The 21,710-nt window shown below is 39.8% G+C and overlaps 1 protein-coding gene across 1 annotated transcript in view; it reads right to left on the bottom strand.

Moving 5' to 3' along the window:
* LOC126458174 (uncharacterized) overlaps positions 1–21,505 on the bottom strand; it is an 84,290-nt gene extending 62,785 nt beyond the window's left edge. Inside the window, exons 1-2 of the mRNA XM_050095044.1 lie at positions 21,314–21,505; positions 1,976–2,134 (exon numbers count right to left, since the gene is read on the bottom strand). Coding sequence (XP_049951001.1) covers positions 1,976–2,134; positions 21,314–21,433 — 279 coding nt within the window. The 5' untranslated portion in view covers positions 21,434–21,505. The remainder of the gene's footprint in view (positions 1–1,975; positions 2,135–21,313) is intronic.
* Positions 21,506–21,710: the final 205 nt, after the last annotated feature.

Genomic DNA, 21,710 nt, shown 5'->3' with positions numbered 1-21,710 from the left:
TATTATTAGATTGCAAAGCCGGACTAAAAAAGAGTTTTTAGTTTATAAAACCGAACTGACCTTTAAAATCCCTTAAAATCATCGTATTCAGTTTTGGCCATTTTCCATTCAGTCCTCTATTTGCGCATTTAGTCTTCATTTTTTTCAGTTCTTCTTCACTAGCCTGCAAATCGCATATGGTTTTTCTGTTGGTGGACGGCCGAAATGCCACTCAGCTGCTCTGTTTCCACATTCTTCTGCATATGGTATTATTTTCAAATTTTACCCCGCATCATATGAATACTTTTTTTATTTTTTCCCATTATGAAACTAGCTACTACAAAGATATGGTGCTGTTAACGCTAACACAAATCACTTTCAACTGAAGTTCACTGGCAGCATAGACTGCAATGATGCATCAAAGGCTGGGCAGTGTTCTGGGTTTGTGTTGGCAGGGTGGGAGGGAGACAGTGTTACAAGCTTGTGAATTCCCAAAACTCTTGTTCGTCACATTGGTACACCGCTACCGCCAGTTGAATCCAATGTTGCCAGGTAGAGATAGGTTCTCCGCGGCATCAAATATATGGCCATTTTTAAGACTGGCAGGAATTTTAAATCAAACATTGGACATTTTTATATTATTTTAAAGTATAAGATGCATCTGAATTTTGGAGGCGATTTTTTGAAGACAAAAGAGCATCTTAGTCCATAAAATACTGTGATTTAAAAAAGTTTAGTCACACAATGCAAAATGTGAGGTGGAATACAACAATATGGAAAGGGTATATTGCTATCCACAACATAGGATAGACACTGAGTGACAGACAGGCACATTAAATAAAGACAACTTGTATCGTCAGCTCTTAAGCAGGACTTCCAAAGTTTTAAGAAGGTGGTGTTCCACAGCTCTTCAATAAGTGAAGATTGGCACGATTTACCACAAAGAGCTACTGACAGAGGTTCTGTAATGAACAACCCTCTTTTGTCCGCAGACCTTCATTGGATTCAGCTTCTAGCCAACATTCGGAATGTTAAGGCTGACTATTAATATAACATGAATGAGTGCACTGTTTCACACATTTTTATGACTGATGACATAATTTTTTACTATTTGACAACAGTGAGAAATCCATGAATTTTATTACTTCTGCCAGTACCTCGTCTCCTGCCTTCCAAACTTCATAGAAGCTCTTGCAGGAGAGCTTCTGTAAAGACTGGAAGGTAAGAGACGAGGTACGGGCAGAAGTAAAGCTGTGAGGACGAAGTGTGAGTCGTGCTTGGGTAGCTCAGTTGGTAGAGCACTTACCCGCGAAAGGCAAAGGTCCCGAGTTCGAATCTCAGTCCAGCACACAGTTTTAATCTGCCACGAAGTTTCACATCAGCACACACTCCGCTGCAGAGTGAAAATCTCATTCTGGAAGTTGGCACTAATTTTGCAAAAACTTTCGCTTAGTTGATGCTTCATGTAAAATATATTGTACACTTTTTTTCTGACATGGCTATGAGATCTGCTATTTCATACACCTTTAACACAGATAATCTGACGCCATATTGACACTTTCTCCACAACAATTTCCTTTGTGGTTTTTAATTTACAATGTCCTTTAGGTGGATCATATTCAGGAGAAATACAACCACATTTTTATTCAGTCACACATTCCTTAAACGTCTGAAGGTGGGAGTAGACTCGCTCTAAACCTTTATCAATTTTAGACAGATTCCTTTAGGTGGATCATATTCAGGAGAAATACAACCACATTTTTATTCAGTCACACATTCCTTAAACGTCTGAAGGTGGGAGTAGACTCGCTCTAAACCTTTATCAATTTTAGACAGATTTCCATCGGCAATCAAGTACCCAAAACAATAAATTTTATAACAACACAGTATTTCAGAATACCCATTTAACAAAACACAAGGCATCTATACCATTTTGAGAACTTTTCACCTTACCCTCGCATTGCTTTATACAACAAACTACATAACTTGATCTTACTCTATCTATTTCAGACAAAAGGTGTGTATCCCATAACTGTCTGTAATCTTGCTGCATCTTATCACATTTCAGTGCTGACGATCTGAATTCATTGAACAGTTCCACTTTGTAAAGGCACTCTCCACAAATAAGCTGTGACAATCCATTGCCAGGGTGGATCTGAAAAACAGAAAATGCTAACTGTATTACTGGAGCTTGCAGCAATTTATTTTTCAGCATGGACAATGTGTATTAAAACTACCTGCTGAGGAAAAGCAAGAGAACACATGAAGAAAACTTATTAAAGTTGAGATCAGTGTAAATATATCATTTTGTTAGATGCATGTGGGATATGTCCCTACACCACGTTTCACACTCCCCTTTCCCTTAATATATAACACAAACAAAACACAGCACAATACCACAGTGCACTGAACAAGTGCTCACCTCAGTCATCAAGAAACAGGTACATATTAGAACAGGTCAGAAGAAAACAATGGCTACCAATCTCCCCTACAAATTTGCCAAGGAAGATAAAAATGTGATCCTCATATTGCCCACAACAGACTGATTCCATGTGCACACCACATCACTGACCCCAGTAAATACATCAAGCCACAAGTCTTTATTTGCAACAGTTGTTACAGTAGCAAAATACATAGAAAATATCACATGTGGATTTTTAATTATACAGTTCACTTGTATAACTTGTAATTAATAGTTCTGGTGCAGCAATGGAAAAATTTCTTGTCCATTAAAATGTTAGTGAAAGCTTCTCTGACTTGTTTTGATCATTCTGCATCTAAACTTCAGCTAGTGTTTTGCAGGGTAAGCAACTGAGCTGCTACACACCATATTGTTGAATGCCATGTTCAGTATGAACGCACAGTTCTGATGTGTCTTGTACAAGTATACTGCATTATAGTATCAAGCCATTTCTTCGCCTTGCACTTCACGCAATATAGTGACACAATATTATTGAGTCAATAATAATGAGCATGTGAAGGCTGCTTTAGCTAATGTACCGGCAAACTCAATTGATCATATTATTTTGACTCAACAAACTGCAAATATAAATCATGTCAGCACTAAAACAAATTATATCCCTTAATGAAATGATTTAGGCATAACGAGTGTCATTTTAAATCACGTGTCCACTAATTACTGCTGATTACAATTACTTTGGAACTATTTTTGCAAGATATGTGAGTTAGAAATTTACAATTCTTATCAGCCATTGTCAATATTTTTAACTAGATATTTCATACAAAGAAAGTCAAAGTACAAAACTATTACAGATCTGTCAGAAATCAAAATGTATGGAGACAACTTCAATGCTGATGCTCTTGTGTCTGATCAGATTAAACAAATTAATGAATAAATTACAAGGATATGTATAAAATGGCTGGTCAATTCCTACCTTCAGGAGGCGAATTCGTAGTATGCCAAGAGATAGTTACTATCACTATATAACAGAGAAAAGTGCACTAATCTTACATTTTGGGGTAACTTGGCAGTTACATACACAAATTTTAGCAAAGTTGTGAGCTGCAGGTTGCAACAGTTAAGTATAGGCGACAGATCACAGCGTTTGAAAGTAGAAAAATTCAGGAAATCCAGCAAATCATAGCTTTGGTATGAATATCTTCCAACTTTACACAGTGGAAAAAAGCATTTAGACTACCCCAAATTCTATGGAGCAATCTGACATTACAGCAACAGATCGAAAGAAGAGTTAAGAAACTGAAGACTTTCTTACTGCTGGGTAATAAAAGGGTGACGCAAAAAGAGTGCATGGATTTCAAACTAGTATAATTAGCTCTATTTTGATCACTTACAAAATGTTCTCATATCACTACAGTTCGTAATGTACCCAATTTATTAACTGTTACTTTTTAACATTTTAAAAATAACGCCAGGCAGATAGTGGCCTTGTTCGTGAACACACATTAAAAGTTTAAACAGCAGCAATTTCCCGACTTATTGCAACTTTCACGTCACTGAGTGTAAGAGGTTTGTTACGATACACTTCACTTTTTAGGTAACCCCATAAGAAGAAGTCAAAAACAAGTGCTCACAGCACTGGTACTTAAAACAGCATATTGGGTTAGGTTCAAAAGGCCATATACTGAGATGTGCTCTGGGAGTTTCGTGCTATTGAAGGTAAGGATGAAGGAGCCAGATTTCACCAGACCCCCATCCACCCTTTTCAACATATTCTGCATGTCTATGATCCCCTCCTGAGTGCACTCATCCTTCAGTTCCTCCTTGGGAATGTCAAAAAGATCTCGACACATCACAACACCTTTGCTATAGTTCAAAGTGTTATGGAGCTCCGTGTCTATGGCATATTCTCCAAGGCATTTGCATACAACAAAAGTTTTTAGCATGCAAAAGTGTGTAATAAGAATCATTTACAGTGTAAATTCAAGATCATCATGTAGAAACCTGTTCACGTAACTCTGTATTCTAGTCTCAGTATATTTATTCCTTATTGAAATTTGTTGCAAGTAATACATCTCTACTTCCAACCAATAGCTTAATACATAGTATCAATACCAGGAATAAGAACACTTTACATAAAGACCTGAAATCACTTAACTTGGTCCAAAAAGGGGTCCAATATTCAGGAACAAATTTTCAATAAATTAACAGCAACCATTAAAAACTTGGTTTCAGATAAAGCACGGTTTAAACATAGTTTGAAAGACATTTTGATAGGCAACTCCTTCTACCCTATGGGCGAATATCTTACGAAGGACTATTAGACAGCTTAAGGAAAAACGTCTGTTAGATTTCAGTTCTGACAGCACTTGGTGACAACAGTGAAGATTAGGTATTTTGCGTATGATAAATTTTTAAAATTTAATAACAATGTTTCATTCTGACAAGAGTATTAATTCTGTAAATATTAGCAGTTCCAGTTTACTGTAATTTATTCACCTTTCTTGACAATCTCCTGACAAATAATACGGGTAGTAAGTATTGTATTCAAATGTTTTACATTTTTTATGTTATTCTTTCTGACATGTTCCACACCCACAAGAATAATCTCATTTTTAGGTCTATGGAACGAAAACTAAATGTAATCTAATCTAGCTTCCCGGAGGCTTGTTCCTTGTTGGGAATTAGCAGTTTCAACCAACAGCGTTCTATTATACAGTCGTTTGATGGACTTCAGTGAACCTGCGATGCCCTCCAAATCTCTTTGAATATAAAAAGGCAAAACTCTGTCAAAACTGCCCACTTTCCATTTCACAATTAAAAACAAATTCTGACTGGCAGCATGCATTCTGTTCATATGTATGGAAAAAATCTGTGTAGCCTCCGAGTGTAGAAGACTGGCTACACGAGCCCTCTTATTTGATTAGGTGTTAGTACCTACCAGCGGCCCACCCACTCTGCTGGGAAGTGGAAGAGGAAACTTCGAAGGATCCATCTCAGTCCCATGAGCAGCTAGAGAAATAGAAGTCCACTTATACGGAGCCCCGCATGCCTAGGTAAGCCTTATACAGCTGAGATGTGGCAGTTTCCCCAGAAGTTGCCCACTAACAGCTGTTCCATCCCAACAGCCATGCACCTCATCCGTGCATAGCACACCTTGAGATTGAATTTTTTTAAGAGGTTTATTCCATCGCTGCATTGCACGGTGGTCACTGAAGCATGCCCAGAGCTTACAGTGACAGATGACTGGCGACACTTACCAGTCACCAGCTCAGAAACCCTGGGGGTCACCACACCCGTACACAGCAAACAAATGCTGAGCCCCTGAGGGGGCATGTCTCGAAGGGAGAAAACTGGAAGCCATGGGAGACGGCCATGCAGAGGCCCATCGGACGATGCCTTGGAGTCGGCACTCAGCAGATGCTACTGAGTGGGAACTGCATCAGATGCAAAAATCATTGACACACAATACCAGGGTAACCAGGGGCCCAACAATGTTTAAAAGCCCATTGATGGCTATGAGGAAGAGTGTGACACTTAACACAGAACCCAGTGGGATATCACTCTCCTGCATCCGAGGGGTGCTGAGTGAAGTGCCAACTCGAACCCGGAAGAGCCGGTGGGATAAAAACTTGGAGATAAAAATCAGAAGGGAGCCGTGAAAGCCTCAGTCGTGGAGGGTAACTAAAACATAATGGCGCCAAGCTGTGTTGCATGCCTTATGAAGGTCAAAGAAGACTGTGACAAGGTGCCAGTGGTTAGTAACAGCCTGCTGGACTGCTGTTTCCAATCTGAGTACATGGTCAGTTGGAGATCGTCCTTCCTAGAAGCCACACTGATATGAGGACAACAGGCACCAAGATTCAATTACCCAACATATCAGAAGCTAAACATCTTCTCAAGCAGTTTACAAAGAACGTTTGTCAGGCTAATCGGGTGGTAGCTGTCTAGAGACGTTGGGTGCTTCCCCGGGCTTAAGGAAAGGGATAACTATAACGTCTCTCCATTGTGAAGGTAAGGCACCCACTAGCCAAATGCAATTGAAGACCCTGAGTAGATGCTGCCTCTGGGTAACGTCCAAGCACTGGATCATCTGGTTGTGAGTGGAATCCAAGCCTGGGTCTGTGTCATGTGAAGAGGTAAGAGCCTGCAAAAATTCCCATTCAGTGACTGGTTCATTATACTAGGGTTCAGCTTGGTGGGGGTTGCAACAGAGGAGCGTCTGTTCAACTCGGCATTTCTGTCAGAGAACAACAGCAGTATAGGAAGAGGACACTGATGCTGTCGCAAAGTGTGTTGAGAGGTGCTCTGTAAGGACAAAGAGATCATACACAGAGCACCTTGGAGGATAAGACTCTAGACAGTTGATTAGCGCTGGCAGCCCAGAAGACTACGGGGCTTGGACCAAACCTGCAACGAAGAGGCCTGCGCCCCCAAGGAGAAAACATAGCACTTCCATCATTCCTTTTTACTCTGCTTAATAAAGTAGTGAGCCTTAGCATGGAGACACTTAAAAGTGAGGAGGTTGGTCTGCAAAGGGTGTCGATTAAATTGCTGCAGCACCCATCGGCAGTCCTGAGTGGCAACTGCTACGTCCTTAGTCCACCACAGTACCGACTGATGCCAAGGGATACCTGTGGATAGGGGGACAGTAGTGGCATCTGCATGAAGAATAGTTGCAGAGATGCCCTGCACAGCTGCGTCAATGCAATTCAAAAGAAAGAGTGGTTGATTGGCTCTGCGGAATGCCCAACAAGGGGGTCTGTCTGCCTGACAGTAGCAGGGGAACAAAAGAATCACCAAAAGCGGTCACTGTCACAAAGGTCACCATCAGGTGACCAATGTAGGGAAGCCATGAGAGCAGGGGAGGAGATTGTGAGGTCAATAGCAGTAGAGATGGCTTGAGCAGTGCAGAAGTGGGTAGGGGAACCGTCATTGATGAGACACAAATCAAAGTCATAATAAGCTGGTCAATTACAAGACCCCAAGCCGTTGAAATGGCACTCCCCCACAGCAGGTGAAGTCCACTGAAGTCCCCGAAGAGGCGATATGGGGGCAGAGAGTTGTTGTATTAAGGTAGGCAGTTCAACATAAGGAAGTGGCCTATCTGGAGAGTGGTAGACATCGCAAACGATGACTGCTGGAGTCATCTGCACCCTGACTAATATTGCTTCTAGGCTGGCATGAAGGGAGATCCTATCACCAATCATCAGCGTGAATCAAAGTGCAGACCCCTCCAGATGCTATCCCGGGGATGGCAAAGTTCTGACAGAATGTCCAATAACCACAAAACATTGGAGAGTGCTCGTCACTGAAGTGTGTTTATTGAAGAGCAGAATAAGAGCAAACAAGGCATTGTATTTCCGATTGGTGACCATAATATCCATTGCAATTCCAATGGATTATCAAGTGGTGAGAGTCCAGGTTAGACATAAAGAAGCTGCGGGAGGTCATGTTACTTGACTCCTTTGGAGGTGGCACTTCTTCGGCCAGGGAGGGGGAGCAGCTCCTGTAGGGAAGCGGCACAACAGAGGCAAAAGATGAAGAAAGTAACACTGGATGGTGTCTGTAATATTTCTGGCACGCCTCATCATGAGATAGGCAATCTAGGGACTCGTACTCTCGGAACTTCTTTTCTGGTACGCTGGGCAATCTGGCAGGCAAGGAGAGTGGCAGTCATGACAATTGACATGCACAGGTTGTGGAACACAGGGGCTTCCCTCATGGAGTGGGTGTCCACAGTCAACACACAGATGGCCCACTGTACAGTGTGAAGACTTATGCTCACAACGCAAACACCAAAAACACCTCATGGGTGCTGGGCCGTATGGCTTCACATCACATCAGTAGCATAAAACCTTGACCATCTCTCCCTCGAATGCCAGAATGAAGGTGCCGTTATTGGTGCAGTTGTCTTTATGACCCTCATGCACATGTCAAACAAACTGAACGCTGCACTGCTCCAGATTAGCCTGGAGTTCCTCATCAGTTGGCAGGATGAGGTCCCTATGAAAAATCACTCCCTGGACCATATTCAGAGACTGGTGAGCAGTGATAGACACTAGGACATTGTCAAGATGACCACAAGCACATAGAGCTGAAGACTGGGTGGCGGTAGAAGCTTTGATCAACAGGGATCCCGATTGCATCTTACTAAGAGACATCACTTCATCGAACTTGTCCTCAATATTGCCCACAAAAAACAATGGCTTTGTGGTGGTGAACATGTCCCCACCTGTCTTAGTACAGACGAGGTAGTGGGGAAAGTGTTTCATCCCATGACGGCAAGCTTGGACCTCCTCCAAGGATGTAGCCAGGAAAGAGAAGGCTGCCAGCTCATACAAAGCAGCATTCAATGATCCTTCACCATTTGAAGAGGCGGCCAATTCAGAATGGCCAGATTTTTGCAGTCTGATACACTTCATGTCCCAAACATCTGCCCCGATACCACCCACACCGATCAGGGGCTCTTTCCATTGGCACCACCCAGCCGCAGCATGGGCTACCTGATACGGCCTTTGGCAAGATGATATTTTAAGATGATATTTTTTACATTCAATCATTTTAGTGGGCTGTTCCTTATTGAAATATTGTTCTTTTTTCCCCTGTCTCTTCTCTAACGTATATTTTCAGTTTTATTACCATCACTCAATTACACTGGTCATGAATGATGAAAAGCTGTTTTTAACTATGCAATATATGGATGTTGTCATTTTAAGAAAGATTTTAATGATGTGTGAAGCCGTAATGGTACCAACACTATAGCTCGTATCTGGTAATTAATTCATTTATTTGCTCTTGAACCCTGATATAATATTATGTGCAGTTCTGTAAGCTGTTTTACGCTGGTAACACGAGAAAAAATCTGCTTTATATCTTAGATCTGAAAATGGGTAGATTGTTGGCCAAAATTAGTAATCCATCCAAATAAAGAAGATTTCATATGCAATCCTTACCTCCAGGGTTGTCAATTCATAAACATAAAAAAAAGATATTGAATTGTTCACAAATATACATTCCAGTCCCCCCCCCCCCCCCCCCCCCATGAACCATGGACCTTGCCGTTGGTGGGGAGGCTTGCGTGCCTCAGCGATACAGATAGCCGTACCGTAGGTGCAACCACAACGGAGGGGTATCTGTTGAGAGGCCAGACAAACGTGTGGTTCCTGAAGAGGGGCAGCAGCCTTTTCAGTAGTTGCAAGGGCAACAGTCTGGATGATTGACTGATCTGGCCTTGTAACAATAACCAAAATGGCATTGCCGTGCCGGTACTGTGAACGGCTGAAAGAAAGGGGAAACTACAGCCGTAATTTTTCCCGAGGGCATGCAGCTTTACTGTGTGATTACATGATGATGGCGTCCTCTTGGGTAAAATATTCCGGAGGTAAAATAGTCCCCCATTCGGATCTCCGGGCAGGGACTACTCAAGAGGATGTCGTTATCAGAAGAAAGAAAACTGGCGTTCTACGGATCGGAGCGTGGAATGTCAGATCCCTTAATCGGGCAGGTAGGTTAGAAAATTTAAAAAGGGAAATGGATAGGTTGAAGTTAGATATAGTGGGAATTAGTGAAGTTCGGTGGCAGGAGGAACAAGACTTCCGGTCAGGTGACTACAGGGTTATAAACACAAAATCAAATAGGGGTAATGCAGGAGTAGGTTTAATAATGAATAGGAAAATAGGAATGCGGGTAAGCTACTACAAACAGCATAGTGAACGCATTATTGTGGCCAAGATAGATACGAAGCCCACACCTACTACAGTAGTACAGGTTTATATGCCAACTAGCTCTGCAGATGACGAAGAAATTGAAGAAATGTATGATGAAATAAAAGAAATTATTCAGATTGTGAAGGGAGACGAAAATTTAATAGTCATGGGTGACTGGAATTCGAGTGTAGGAAAAGGGAGAGAAGGAAACATAGTAGGTGAATATGGATTGGGGGACAGAAATGAAAGAGGAAGCCGCCCGGTAGAATTTTGCACAGAGCACAACATAATCATAACTAACACTTGGTTTAAGAATCATGAAAGAAGGTTGTATACATGGAAGAACCCTGGAGATACTAAAAGGTATCAGATAGATTATATAATGGTAAGACAGAGATTTAGGAACCAGGTTTTAAATTGTAAGACATTTCCAGGGGCAGATGTGGACTCTGACCACAATCTATTGGTTATGACCTGTAGATTAAAACTGAAGAAACTGCAAAAAGGTGGGAATTTAAGGAGATGGGACCTGGATAAACTAAAAGAACCAGAGGTTGTACAGAGATTCAGGGAGAGCATAAGGGAGCAATTGACAGGAATGGGGGAAATAAATACAGTAGAAGAAGAATGGGTAGCTTTGAGGGATGAAGTAGTGAAGGCAGCAGAGGATCAAGTAGGTAAAAAGATGAGGGCTAGTAGAAATCCTTGGGTAACAGAAGAAATATTGAATTTAATTGATGAAAGGAGAAAATATAAAAATGCAGTAAGTGAAACAGGCAAAAAGGAATACAAACGTCTCAAAAATGAGATCGACAGGAAGTGCAAAATGACTAAGCAGGGATGGCTAGAGGACAAATGTAAGGATGTAGAGGCCTATCTCACTAGGGGTAAGATAGATACCGCCTACAGGAAAATTAAAGAGACCTTTGGAGATAAGAGAACGACTTGTATGAATATCAAGAGCTCAGATGGAAACCCAGTTCTAAGCAAAGAAGGGAAAGCAGAAAGGTGGAAGGAGTATATAGAGGGTCTATACAAGGGCGATGTACTTGAGGACAATATTATGGAAATGGAAAAGGATGTAGATGAAGATGAAATGGGAGATATGATACTGCGTGAAGAGTTTGACAGAGCACTGAAAGACCTGAGTCGAAACAAAGCCCCCGGAGTAGACAATATTCCATTGGAACTACTGACGGCCATGGGAGAGCCAGTCCTGACAAAACTCTACCATGTGGTGAGCAAAATGTATGAGACAGGTGAAATACCCTCAGACTTCAAGAAGAATATAATAATTCCAATCCCAAAGAAAGCAGGCGTTGACAGATGTGAAAATTACCGAACTATCAGTTTAATAAGTCACGGCTGCAAAATCCTAACGCGAATTCTTTACAGACGAATGGAAAAACTGATAGAAGCCGACCTTGGGGAAGATCAGTTTGGATTCCGTAGAAATATGGGGACATGTGAGGCAATACTACGACTTATTTTAAAAGCTAGATTAAGAAAAGGCAAACCTACGTTTCTATTATTTGTAGACTTAGAGAAAGCTTTTGACAATGTTGACTGGAATACTCTCTTTCAAATTCTGAAGGTGGCAGGGGTAAAATACAGGGAGCGAAAGGCTATTTACAATTTGTACAGAAACCAGATGGCAGTTATAAGAGTCGAGGGACATGAAAGGGAAGCAGTGGTTGGGAAGGGAGTAAGACAGGGTTGTAGCCTCTCCCCGATGTTGTTCAATCTGTATATTGAGCAAGCAGTAAAGGAAACAAAAGAAAAATTCGGAGTAGGTATTAAAATTCATGGAGAAGAAATAAAAACTTTGAGGTTTGCCGATGACATTGTAATTCTGTCAGAGACAGCAAAGGAGTTGGAAGAGCAGTTGAATGGAATGGACAGTGTCTTGAAAGGAGGATATAAGATGAACATCAACAAAAGCAAAACAAGGATAATGGAATGTAGTCTAATTAAGTCGGGTGATGCTGAGGGAATTAGATTAGGAAATGAGGCACTTAAATTAGGAAAGGAGTTTTGCTATTTGGGGAGCAAAATAACTGATGATGGTCGAAGTAGAGAGGATATAAAATGTAGGCTGGCAATGGCAAGGAAAGCGTTTCTGAAGAAGAGAAATTTGTTAACATCCAGTATTGATTTAAGTGTCAGGAAGTCCTTTCTGAAAGTATTTGTATGGAGTGTAGCCATGTATGGAAGTGAAACATGGACGATAAATAGTTTGGACAAGAAGAGAATAGAAGCTTTCGAAATGTGGTGCTACAGAAGAATGCTGAAGATTAGATGGGTAGATCACATAACTAATGAGGAAGTATTGAATAGGATTGGGGAGAAGAGAAGTTTGTGGTGCAACTTGACCAGAAGACGGGATCGGTTGGTAGGACATGTTCTGAGGCATCAAGGGATCACCAATTTAGTATTGGAGGGGAGTGTGAAGGGTAAAAATCGTAGAGGGAGACCAAGAGATGAATACACAAAGCAGATTCAGAAGGATGTAGGTTGCAGTAGGTACTGGGAGATGAAAAAGCTTGCACAGGATAGAGTAGCATGGAGAGCTGCATCAAACCAGTCTCAGGACTGAAGACCACAACAACAACATACATTCCAGTAACAAAATTAACTTCAGAGGGTCTTTTCCTGGTTTTTCTGTAATGAGAATAACTTTCCCATCTATCAACATGATGTTTGTAGTGCAATTCTCTATGGAGAAGGCAGTAGTGCGGGGAGTGGTAGGGGTGAGGAGAGAGGGGGAGGGATGGAGGGGAGAGGGATGGATGGGGAGAGGGGGAGATCGGGCAAGAGGGGGTAGGGGCAGAGGGGGAGGGTGGGGAGGGGAGACAGGGTACAGGGGAGAGAGTGGGGGGACAGGGGGGAGGGGGGGGGCAGGGGATGGGGTGGGGGATTGGGATAGGCCTAAAGGTTTGAGGAGAGACTGGAGATCCTGCTGGATTTTTGGATAGGATCACTGAGGCAGTGTTGGTAGATGGATGAATTTGACAGCTGGTGGAGTCCTTCCACCAGGTAATCCTTATGGTTCAAAACCACAGTGGTGGGGCCTTTGTCAGAAAGTGAAATTGTAAGGACAGCATAATTTTTTGGTGGTGGACTGCGGTTCTTTCTGCAGCTGTGTGTTTAGCTTTCACATTGACGGATTTGGGGAATGATGAGGCAAGGTTTGAGGTTAAGAAATACTGGAAAATCAACAGGGGGTGATTTGGGGGCAGTGGGAGTGGATCACGGTTGGATGGACGAGTGAACTGAGTCAGCCATGCTCATTATTGGCCTTTGGTTGAGTGTGATTGGCAGGGTTGGTGTTGAAAAAGTATTTCCACTATAGTGAAATGGAGGAGAAGAGAAGGTCTTTAATTAAGTCCAGCATGATTGAATTTGGGAATGTGGCAAGAGATAAGGCCTTTGGAAAGGACTTATACTTCTGTGGGACTAAGAAGTTTTTGGAAAAAGGTTCATGACTGTTCCATTTCATTGCTATTTTCTGTCTTTATATACAAGCAATACTCAAAATAAGTCAGTTACTACTGGGTAGAATTTAACATTCCAATTTTTGAGGGAGTCCTTTGAACCATACAGAGCCTTTCTGAGTTTACAAACTTTACCATTCATTTTATTGCAACATCCGGAATATGTAGAAAATTAATAGTGCCATTGATGTATGCCACGTTAGGTTGCTATTAGTGCAGCAGTAAGTATTCTAAGCAGGTAACAATCAAGTGAAAGTCTGGATTTATGGAATGCTTTAAAATGTGTACTGTGTTATATTAAGGGAACCCTAAAACCAAGTCATGTGCTAGGGAAAACTGCTTCAATACTATAATTGGTTATGTTGACTCTGATTGAGCTGTTGACAGTAGATAGAAAGTAGACAGGTGGTTATCTTTTTGAAGTTTTGGATTGTAGTGTGTCACGGGCATCTAAGAAGCAACCGACAGTGTGTCTGTCATCAACAGAATCAGAATTTTTAGTTTTAAGTATGGCAACTAAAAAACCCTGTTGGTTCAGTAATTTGTATTACAGTCTTCCTGAAACTCAAAGAGCTGTTGAACATTATGAAGATAACATGCCAGTGATAAGCCTTTGGAAGAATCCAAAGTTTCACCATAAACTTAAGCATATAGATGTCAAACTGTTATTTGCTAGGGAGAAAGTTTTTGTTTTGAAAGTAGTGTTAAAGCACATTAGCACAAATGAGCAATAAGCTGATGTTCTGACAAAGCCTCCACGTAAAATAAAATCTGAAAAATTTAGAGCCTTGCTTGGACTTATTTAAATCTTTCAATCTAGTTTTCATAAAATCGTTAATTTACACTCAGGGAGGTCATTAGTTGGAGTACCAAAGTTTCACCCAGTAATCTTGAGCTGGCCTGTAGCAAGGTCCAACTATTTCGAAATAGCAATTGTATTGCTATCAAGACATCTGCAAATGCATAAAATAGTAGTTTTTTCTGTCACTAACTCAACAGGTGACTTCAAAATCTCTTTCATAACATAATTGGCATACAGAGGCTACACCCTTATAATCTAAATTTTCTTTTACATAAACATTAATGTTGAATATGAAGTGAAACACTTAATATACCTCAAAAGCCAGAACCTTTAAGCTTCTCCAGAAAAATGTTGTAATTTGTGCCCTCATGTGTCTTTGACAGACCACAAAAAATCCTAATATGCAAAATCTTGCCATTTAGATATTTTAATACAGGGTCAGTGAAATATGGTAACAGATGAGAGGATGCTCTGGGATCATGGTGACTGACTCAGAATCATACTTGTAGATATGCTCAATTGCTAAATGGGTTAATAAATATTTATCCTAGCACCATTCTTAAATATAGGACCTAATAATGGCATACTATAGTCTGCATGGGAAGATACCTTGTGAAAGTGATGCACTGAATACATGCCTCAGTACAGTACCTGTATCTGAGGAATATCCTTTTTAATATTGCACTCGTGCAAAATTATGAAAAATGAAATACAAGCACAAATTACAAGCTCAGTTCGGCATAATTTGCAGGTAGACTTGTTTTAACTAAGAGTATGGTGCTAGCTTATTTTCAATACTGTCAGCTCCTGTTGTTCCATGGCACTGTTTTCTATGTACCCAAAGTGTGTTGGCATTATTAGCTGTAAGTGAAAATGAGTAAACAGCAATAGCAAGAAAATAGTTCTCTGTATCACATCACAATGTGCAGTACATCCACCATGACTTCGGCATCTGATTCACCATAATTTGCACACATTATGGTGCTAGCACAAGAGAACTTTATTTTTTTTCAACTCCATTTATGTCATAACACTACCTTCACTTCACATGTGATTATTTTACACTTTTGTCAAACTCTGTTAGATCAGATTAGATTCCTTCCAATTGATCCGTAGTGAGGAGGTCCTCCAGGATGTAGGACATGTCAGAAAAACAATAATACATGAAAATATTTACAACTAAGACAAATAAGCTAACATATCTTCAACAGGTCCCAAGTAGAATGATCGTCTTTTTCTTCTCTTGTGAACACTCTATGAAAGGATCATTTTACAAAACTCATTTACTAAGATCGCATTAATACACTAAATTTAAAATTAAAAAAAAATTATTTATAAGGTAATAAACATATAAGAGAACTACTACAATACTTATTTACAATGAACACATTACTGCACTGAAATGGCGCAGAAGTCAGATTGTACTTTTTTTATATATATATATATATATATATAAACCTGTTGGTTCTACTGCAAAATTCATCAGTGGAGTAGGAGTTGGCCACCAATAAATCCTTTAGGCTTCTCTGAAACTGAATTTCATTGGTTGTTAAGCTTTTAATGGCTGTTGGCAAGTTATTGAAAATGTGTGCTCCTGAATAACACACATCTTTTTGTACAAGAGTAAGTGACTTTAAAGCCTTGTGAAGATTATTCTTATTTCTAGTATTGATTCCATGAACTGAGCTGTTGTTTGAAAAAGTGGTATATTTTTAATGATAAATTTCATTAAGGAATAAATATATTGGGAAGCAATAGTTAGTAAACCTAGTTCGATAAACAGGCCTGTGTAGGATGTTCTTGAGTTCACACCACATATAATCTTATTGCACATTTTTGTGCCCGGAAAACTTGGCTTGATGAATTACCCCAAAAAATAATCCCATATGACATTATAGAGTGAAAATAAGCATAGTATGCCAGCCTTTCCATTTTTATATCCCCCACGTTTGACAGAATTCGCACTGCAAATAGAGATTTGTTTAGGTGCTTCAGCAGTTCTGTGGTGTGCTTCTCACAGTTGAATTTATTATCATGCTGTAATTCCAAGAATTTAACACTGTCCACTTCTTCTATCTGCTTGTCATCATATGTTAGGCATAAACTCGTGGGGCACCCCTTACAAGTTCTGAACTGCATGTAGTGTGTTTTTTCGAAGTTTAGTGACAAGGAATTGGCTAGGAACCAGTGATTAATGTCCACAAATATCCTATTAGCCAATATTTCTAAGACTTCATTTGATTTGCTACTTACTGCAATGTTCGTATCATCATCAAACAAAACAAACTTGGCATATGTTAATGTTACTGATGAAAGGTCATTAATATACACAAGAAAAGGTAAGGGCCCTAAGATGGAACCTTGTGGGACACCCACGTGTAATTAGTTCCCAGTTGGATGATGCCTGATAACTTAATGCATGTCTCTTTCCTAATAACACCCTTTGCTTTGTGCCAGAGAGTTAAGATTTGAACCATTTTGCAGCATTTCCTGTTACACCATAATATTCTAATTTACTTAAAAGGGTATTGTGATTTACACAGTCAAATGCCTTTGACAAATCACAAAATATACCAGTTGCCTGAAACTTTTTGTCTAATGAATTAAGTACATTTTCACTGTAAGTGTAGGTAGCCTTCTCAATATCAGAACCCTTTAGAAGTCCAAAATGTGACTCTGACAGCATTTTATTTGTGATAAGATGGTTATAAAGCCGATTGTACATCACATTTTCTAAAATTATTGAGAATGCTGGCAAAAGTGAAATTGGACAGAAATTTGACTATTTCTTTATCTCCCTTCTTGAACAGTGGCTTAACTTCAGCGTATTTCAACAATTCAGGAAATATTCCATTGATAAATGACTGGTTACACACATGACTTAATATGTTACTTAACTCAGAACGACATTCTTTAATTAACTTTGTTGATATTTCATCATATTCACTATATGTTTTTGATTTTAAAGAATTTATGATGGACATTACTTCTGCTGAGGTAGTGAGGGTCAAATTCATATAATGGAAGTTACTTGAAATGTCTGGTCTGAGGTGTCCCATGGCAGCATCTACAGAGCCTGACAACCCCATCTTTTCAGTAACAGTTATAAAATGTTTGTTAAAAAGTTCTGCAACACTATATACATCTGTCACCAATGTATCATTTACTCAGGTCGACCAAAACGTCCGATCCCACCTGTCGGCTTTGACCTGTAACGTAAGGCTGTTGTGGTGAGTGACATCACGACAGTGCGGAATTTAGTTTGTGAGAGTGGCGTGTTTGTAGGTGTTGTTTTGATGCGATCGGTAGTGCGCTCTGGTGGTGTGTTAGGTGATGTTATTTGTTTAGTTTGCGAGTGTGGCGTCATGTGTGAATCTTGGTAAATTGCTTTTTTTTATGTCTTTGGTAGGTATGGATATGACTGACAGGGTCAACAGTTTTCGGTTGTCGGCTATGATGGGGGACAGTGCATTATCTCCAATAAAATTTCTTCAACTATTCGGATTTTTGGATGAAGTCGTGAAGTGTTTAGTATGTCGTGAAGAAATGAGGCTTACTTAAAGTTCCGGCGTCTCGGACCAGGGATGGCTGTATGTGGAGGTGTCTTAAGGAAAACAGGTCAAGGAAAGTGTTCGATCCCAATGTGTGGTTGTGAATGTTGGTATTGGTATCGGGAGATGTTTTTGAGCTATATAGGTCAAGGGAAGTGTTAGGTCCTAATTGATGGGACCGGGAGCTGCTGTTGAGCTATATAGGTCAAGGGAAGTGTCCGATTCCAGATGATATTGTGTTTAGTGGTATTTGGGGAATTCTGTGATGTCAGTTTTTTTCGTCGTTTTGCGTGGTTTTGTATGGGGGTAGGTGTCTAAGTTTGTTTATATTTAGTTTATCCCCACCCAAAAACCCCCTACTTCCCTCACTTGTCCCGTTAGTGTCATTAGGGTTTTTGTAGAATGTGTGTGTGTTTTTCGATGTATTTTTGTCATAATGTTTACAAAACGACTTTATATGCGCCATATTGGAATCGTGGTTTATGGTCATTTCCGCCATATTTGTGACGTCATGGGTCAAAGCAGACGGGTGGGATCAGACGCTTCCGTATTTCCATTTACTCTTAATCCTATTTGCCCCTCTTCATGTCTTGTTCTACTACCGGTCTCCTCCTCCACTATTTCCCATACTGTCTTTATTTTGTTATTTGATATGACTATCTTTTGCTTGTAATATATTTGCTTTGATGTCCATATCACAGTCTTTAATATTTTGCAGTATTTCTTGTAATGTGCTATAGCATCAACATCACGACTCTTTTGGATTGACAGATACAGTTTCCTTTTTGTTTTACAATATACCTCTGTTCCTTGTGTAATCCATGGCTTCTTTGTAGACTGCTCTAACCTTGGTTAGTTTTGGGGGAAAACAGTGTTCATATAAGGTAAGCACCTTATTAGCAAAAGCGTTGTATCTTTCACTCATGCCATGAGCACTCTAAACATCACTCAAAGGAATGTCTCTGACAGGTGTCCTAAAATAATCAATTTTTGGCTTATTGATTACCCTCTTGAGTTCAGATTCAGCATTTAGGTCTACTGCATATTTTGTCTCGTGTATGCTATAACTGTGCTAACAGAACAGTGATGTCATTAACATGACAGGGATTCAAGCTTCAAGAAACAATCAGTGTAAGAGATCACCAACAAAACAAAGGCATCAGCAAAACAAACTAACAGGACCTTCATGGAAATATGAGGCTGGCCTGTGTTGTTGTTATTAACACCTTTAAACATATTTAAAACTTGAAAATGTCAGACCACAATGGAAAACTAGTGGGTTTTCATCACAACTATCACCTTACAACCCAAGTTACACTTCACGTTACACAACGTAAATGATACAATCAAATCCACCACCCAGAAAAACTAAATGTACTTTTAGAAACAGAACACAAGAATGATATCTACAACTGAAACATACACATTACTATATCAAGGATGACATACACAAAACATACGACACCACACCTCAAAAAACTGCTTACCACTAACTCATTTTAGACACTAGATCTGACTAATTTTCACTCTGCCCTACTGTGTCTTTCCTAGTCCAGGACTCCTACTCAACTACTGAATATTTTCATTTTCTCCTACACTTTCTCTTCCTCTGCATTAAAGAAGTGCTGTTTCAGAAAGCTAGTGCTTCTGTAATATATTATTTGTTTGTTGCTTCTGCAGTGCTTTGGTAAGCAGAAACGTTTTCAATTTTTTAATAGACTGTTGTTACATTTGAGATTACTTCCTTCTTGTTCCCAAACCCTAATTATGTCCATTTCTGACACCTGCAATAACCATTATAAATGTTTCAATTCACATCTTTAGCCACATGGATCCTTCAGAGATGTCACATGAGAGAAGTTGTACATTAACACAACGAAGCACAGTGACTACCGTGAGTCATATCCATGAGCTACAGTAAACTCAAACAATAATTTACTTTACTTGTACTTGTTGGTTGGTTAGTTTCAAATTCCATGGATCATTTGCACAATAAATCATAATGATGTGGAAAAAGTCATTTTAAATTCACATGAAGAATTATTTTGCAACCATGGTTTGATTTATGCTTTATAAAATAATGTACTCTTTACATGCACAACAAGGCATCATTGCAGTTAACAGTCAAGTAACAGCGACTGTGAAAGATAAATGTCATAGATCTGGAAAATCATCTGCAGAAGCAGAACAGTAAGCCCTTTTTGTACAAATGGGCAAGACAGTGAAAAATCTACATTTTTAATTATGAAAATATCTACTGCACTAGCTAAACACTTCATCACTATTATGCAATAAGGTTATTCTTGTAAGTCTATAAATATTCTACCCCGATGTGGAAGACAATCGTAAATAAATACTTTGTAATATGCAATGATTAGGATATGTATATAAAAAGCAGGAAGGTCGATAGTTTAACCTTCTCTCTCTCTCTCTCTCTCTCTCTCTCTCTCTCTCTCTGTGTGTGTGTGTGTGTGTGTGTGTGTGTGTGTGTGTGTGTGTGTGTGTGTGTGCAGCAACATCAATGTAAACTAATTTTATATTTTTACTAAACATAAAGGGATATGTCACGTTGTAGACAGGCACAATTAAAAGACACTTACATGAAACTTTCCCTTCATCAGTACAAGACAGACACCATTCATATACACAAGCAAGCAAGCACGCCTCATGCACACAACCGCCAACTCCCACATCTCGGGCCAGAATGCTAACTAAAGTTTCCATTGTTTAATCTTTTAATAGCTTTGGTGATCCCTACATAACAGACATGAGAAAATATAAACAATGCTGTAAGCATCAGTGTAACTTCACAAATGCATTGGCTCATAGAGGAACAATATCAGCTTAACTTAACCTTTAAATTGACATATCCCGTACTCATATTTATCGCAAACACACTACATTTTAAATTATTATACTGAATATAAGGTTACTCCAACAGAACAATAACTTCGTTGTACCGTATCCTGTGTGGGGTCTTTTCTTGGGTGATTTCCGTAATTATAACAGGAAGGGTTATTAGATAACAAATAAATGGCGATACAGTAAAATAAGTGTACGTACATGGCTGATTCTACATTATTCTGTAAAACTTGTCCGTACGTATACACTCCAATCGTGAAACTGCGGTCTGTTTCCCTTCCCCACTCATAAATGTTTGCTGATGTATAAACAGTGCTCAGATTATTCAGTCTCATTATCTAACAGAAAAAGAATCGTGCAGAGTTGTTACCCGTCGCTCCCATGTCATTAAACTAATAACGAATATCATTTTAACATCTTGACATGGTCTATATTCATTACGCTGATCAAGGAAAAATTCTATAGTGAACAAGAAAGAATCAAAAACTAGTACTTACAGATATCGGCACCAGTTGTGTTATCTTCTCATATAGATTGTTCGAACCAAATATCGGTATAAGCGGTGCAGTTTTCCATAAACACAACCGGCAAACATTTGACGCAATCATCTCCTCCATAGCGCTTTGTTTTCAAACACACAGCACGCTACAGCTTGCCGCCTGCGGATGACGGCACGAGCAAAGATTTTGACACAATCGTGATCTACATGGGGTAAAAAAATTCTACCTCTATGGATCTAATTACTGATCCCCCCCTCCCCCCCTGTGAATTTCCAGAAAAAAATCCGTTCCAATCGAAAGTTTTGGTTTTTCCAGCGTCTGACTTAGCTTGTTCAACAGCAGAAAAGAAACAATGCAATCCATATGTTAAATGTTACAGGATTCAAGTTAACTT

The sequence above is a fragment of the Schistocerca serialis genome, chromosome 2, assembly GCF_023864345.2.
Source record: "Schistocerca serialis cubense isolate TAMUIC-IGC-003099 chromosome 2, iqSchSeri2.2, whole genome shotgun sequence".
Lineage (NCBI taxonomy): Eukaryota > Metazoa > Arthropoda > Insecta > Orthoptera > Acrididae > Schistocerca > Schistocerca serialis.
Note: the sequence above shows the minus strand (reverse complement) of the source record. Positions and strands in the feature narration are given on the sequence as shown.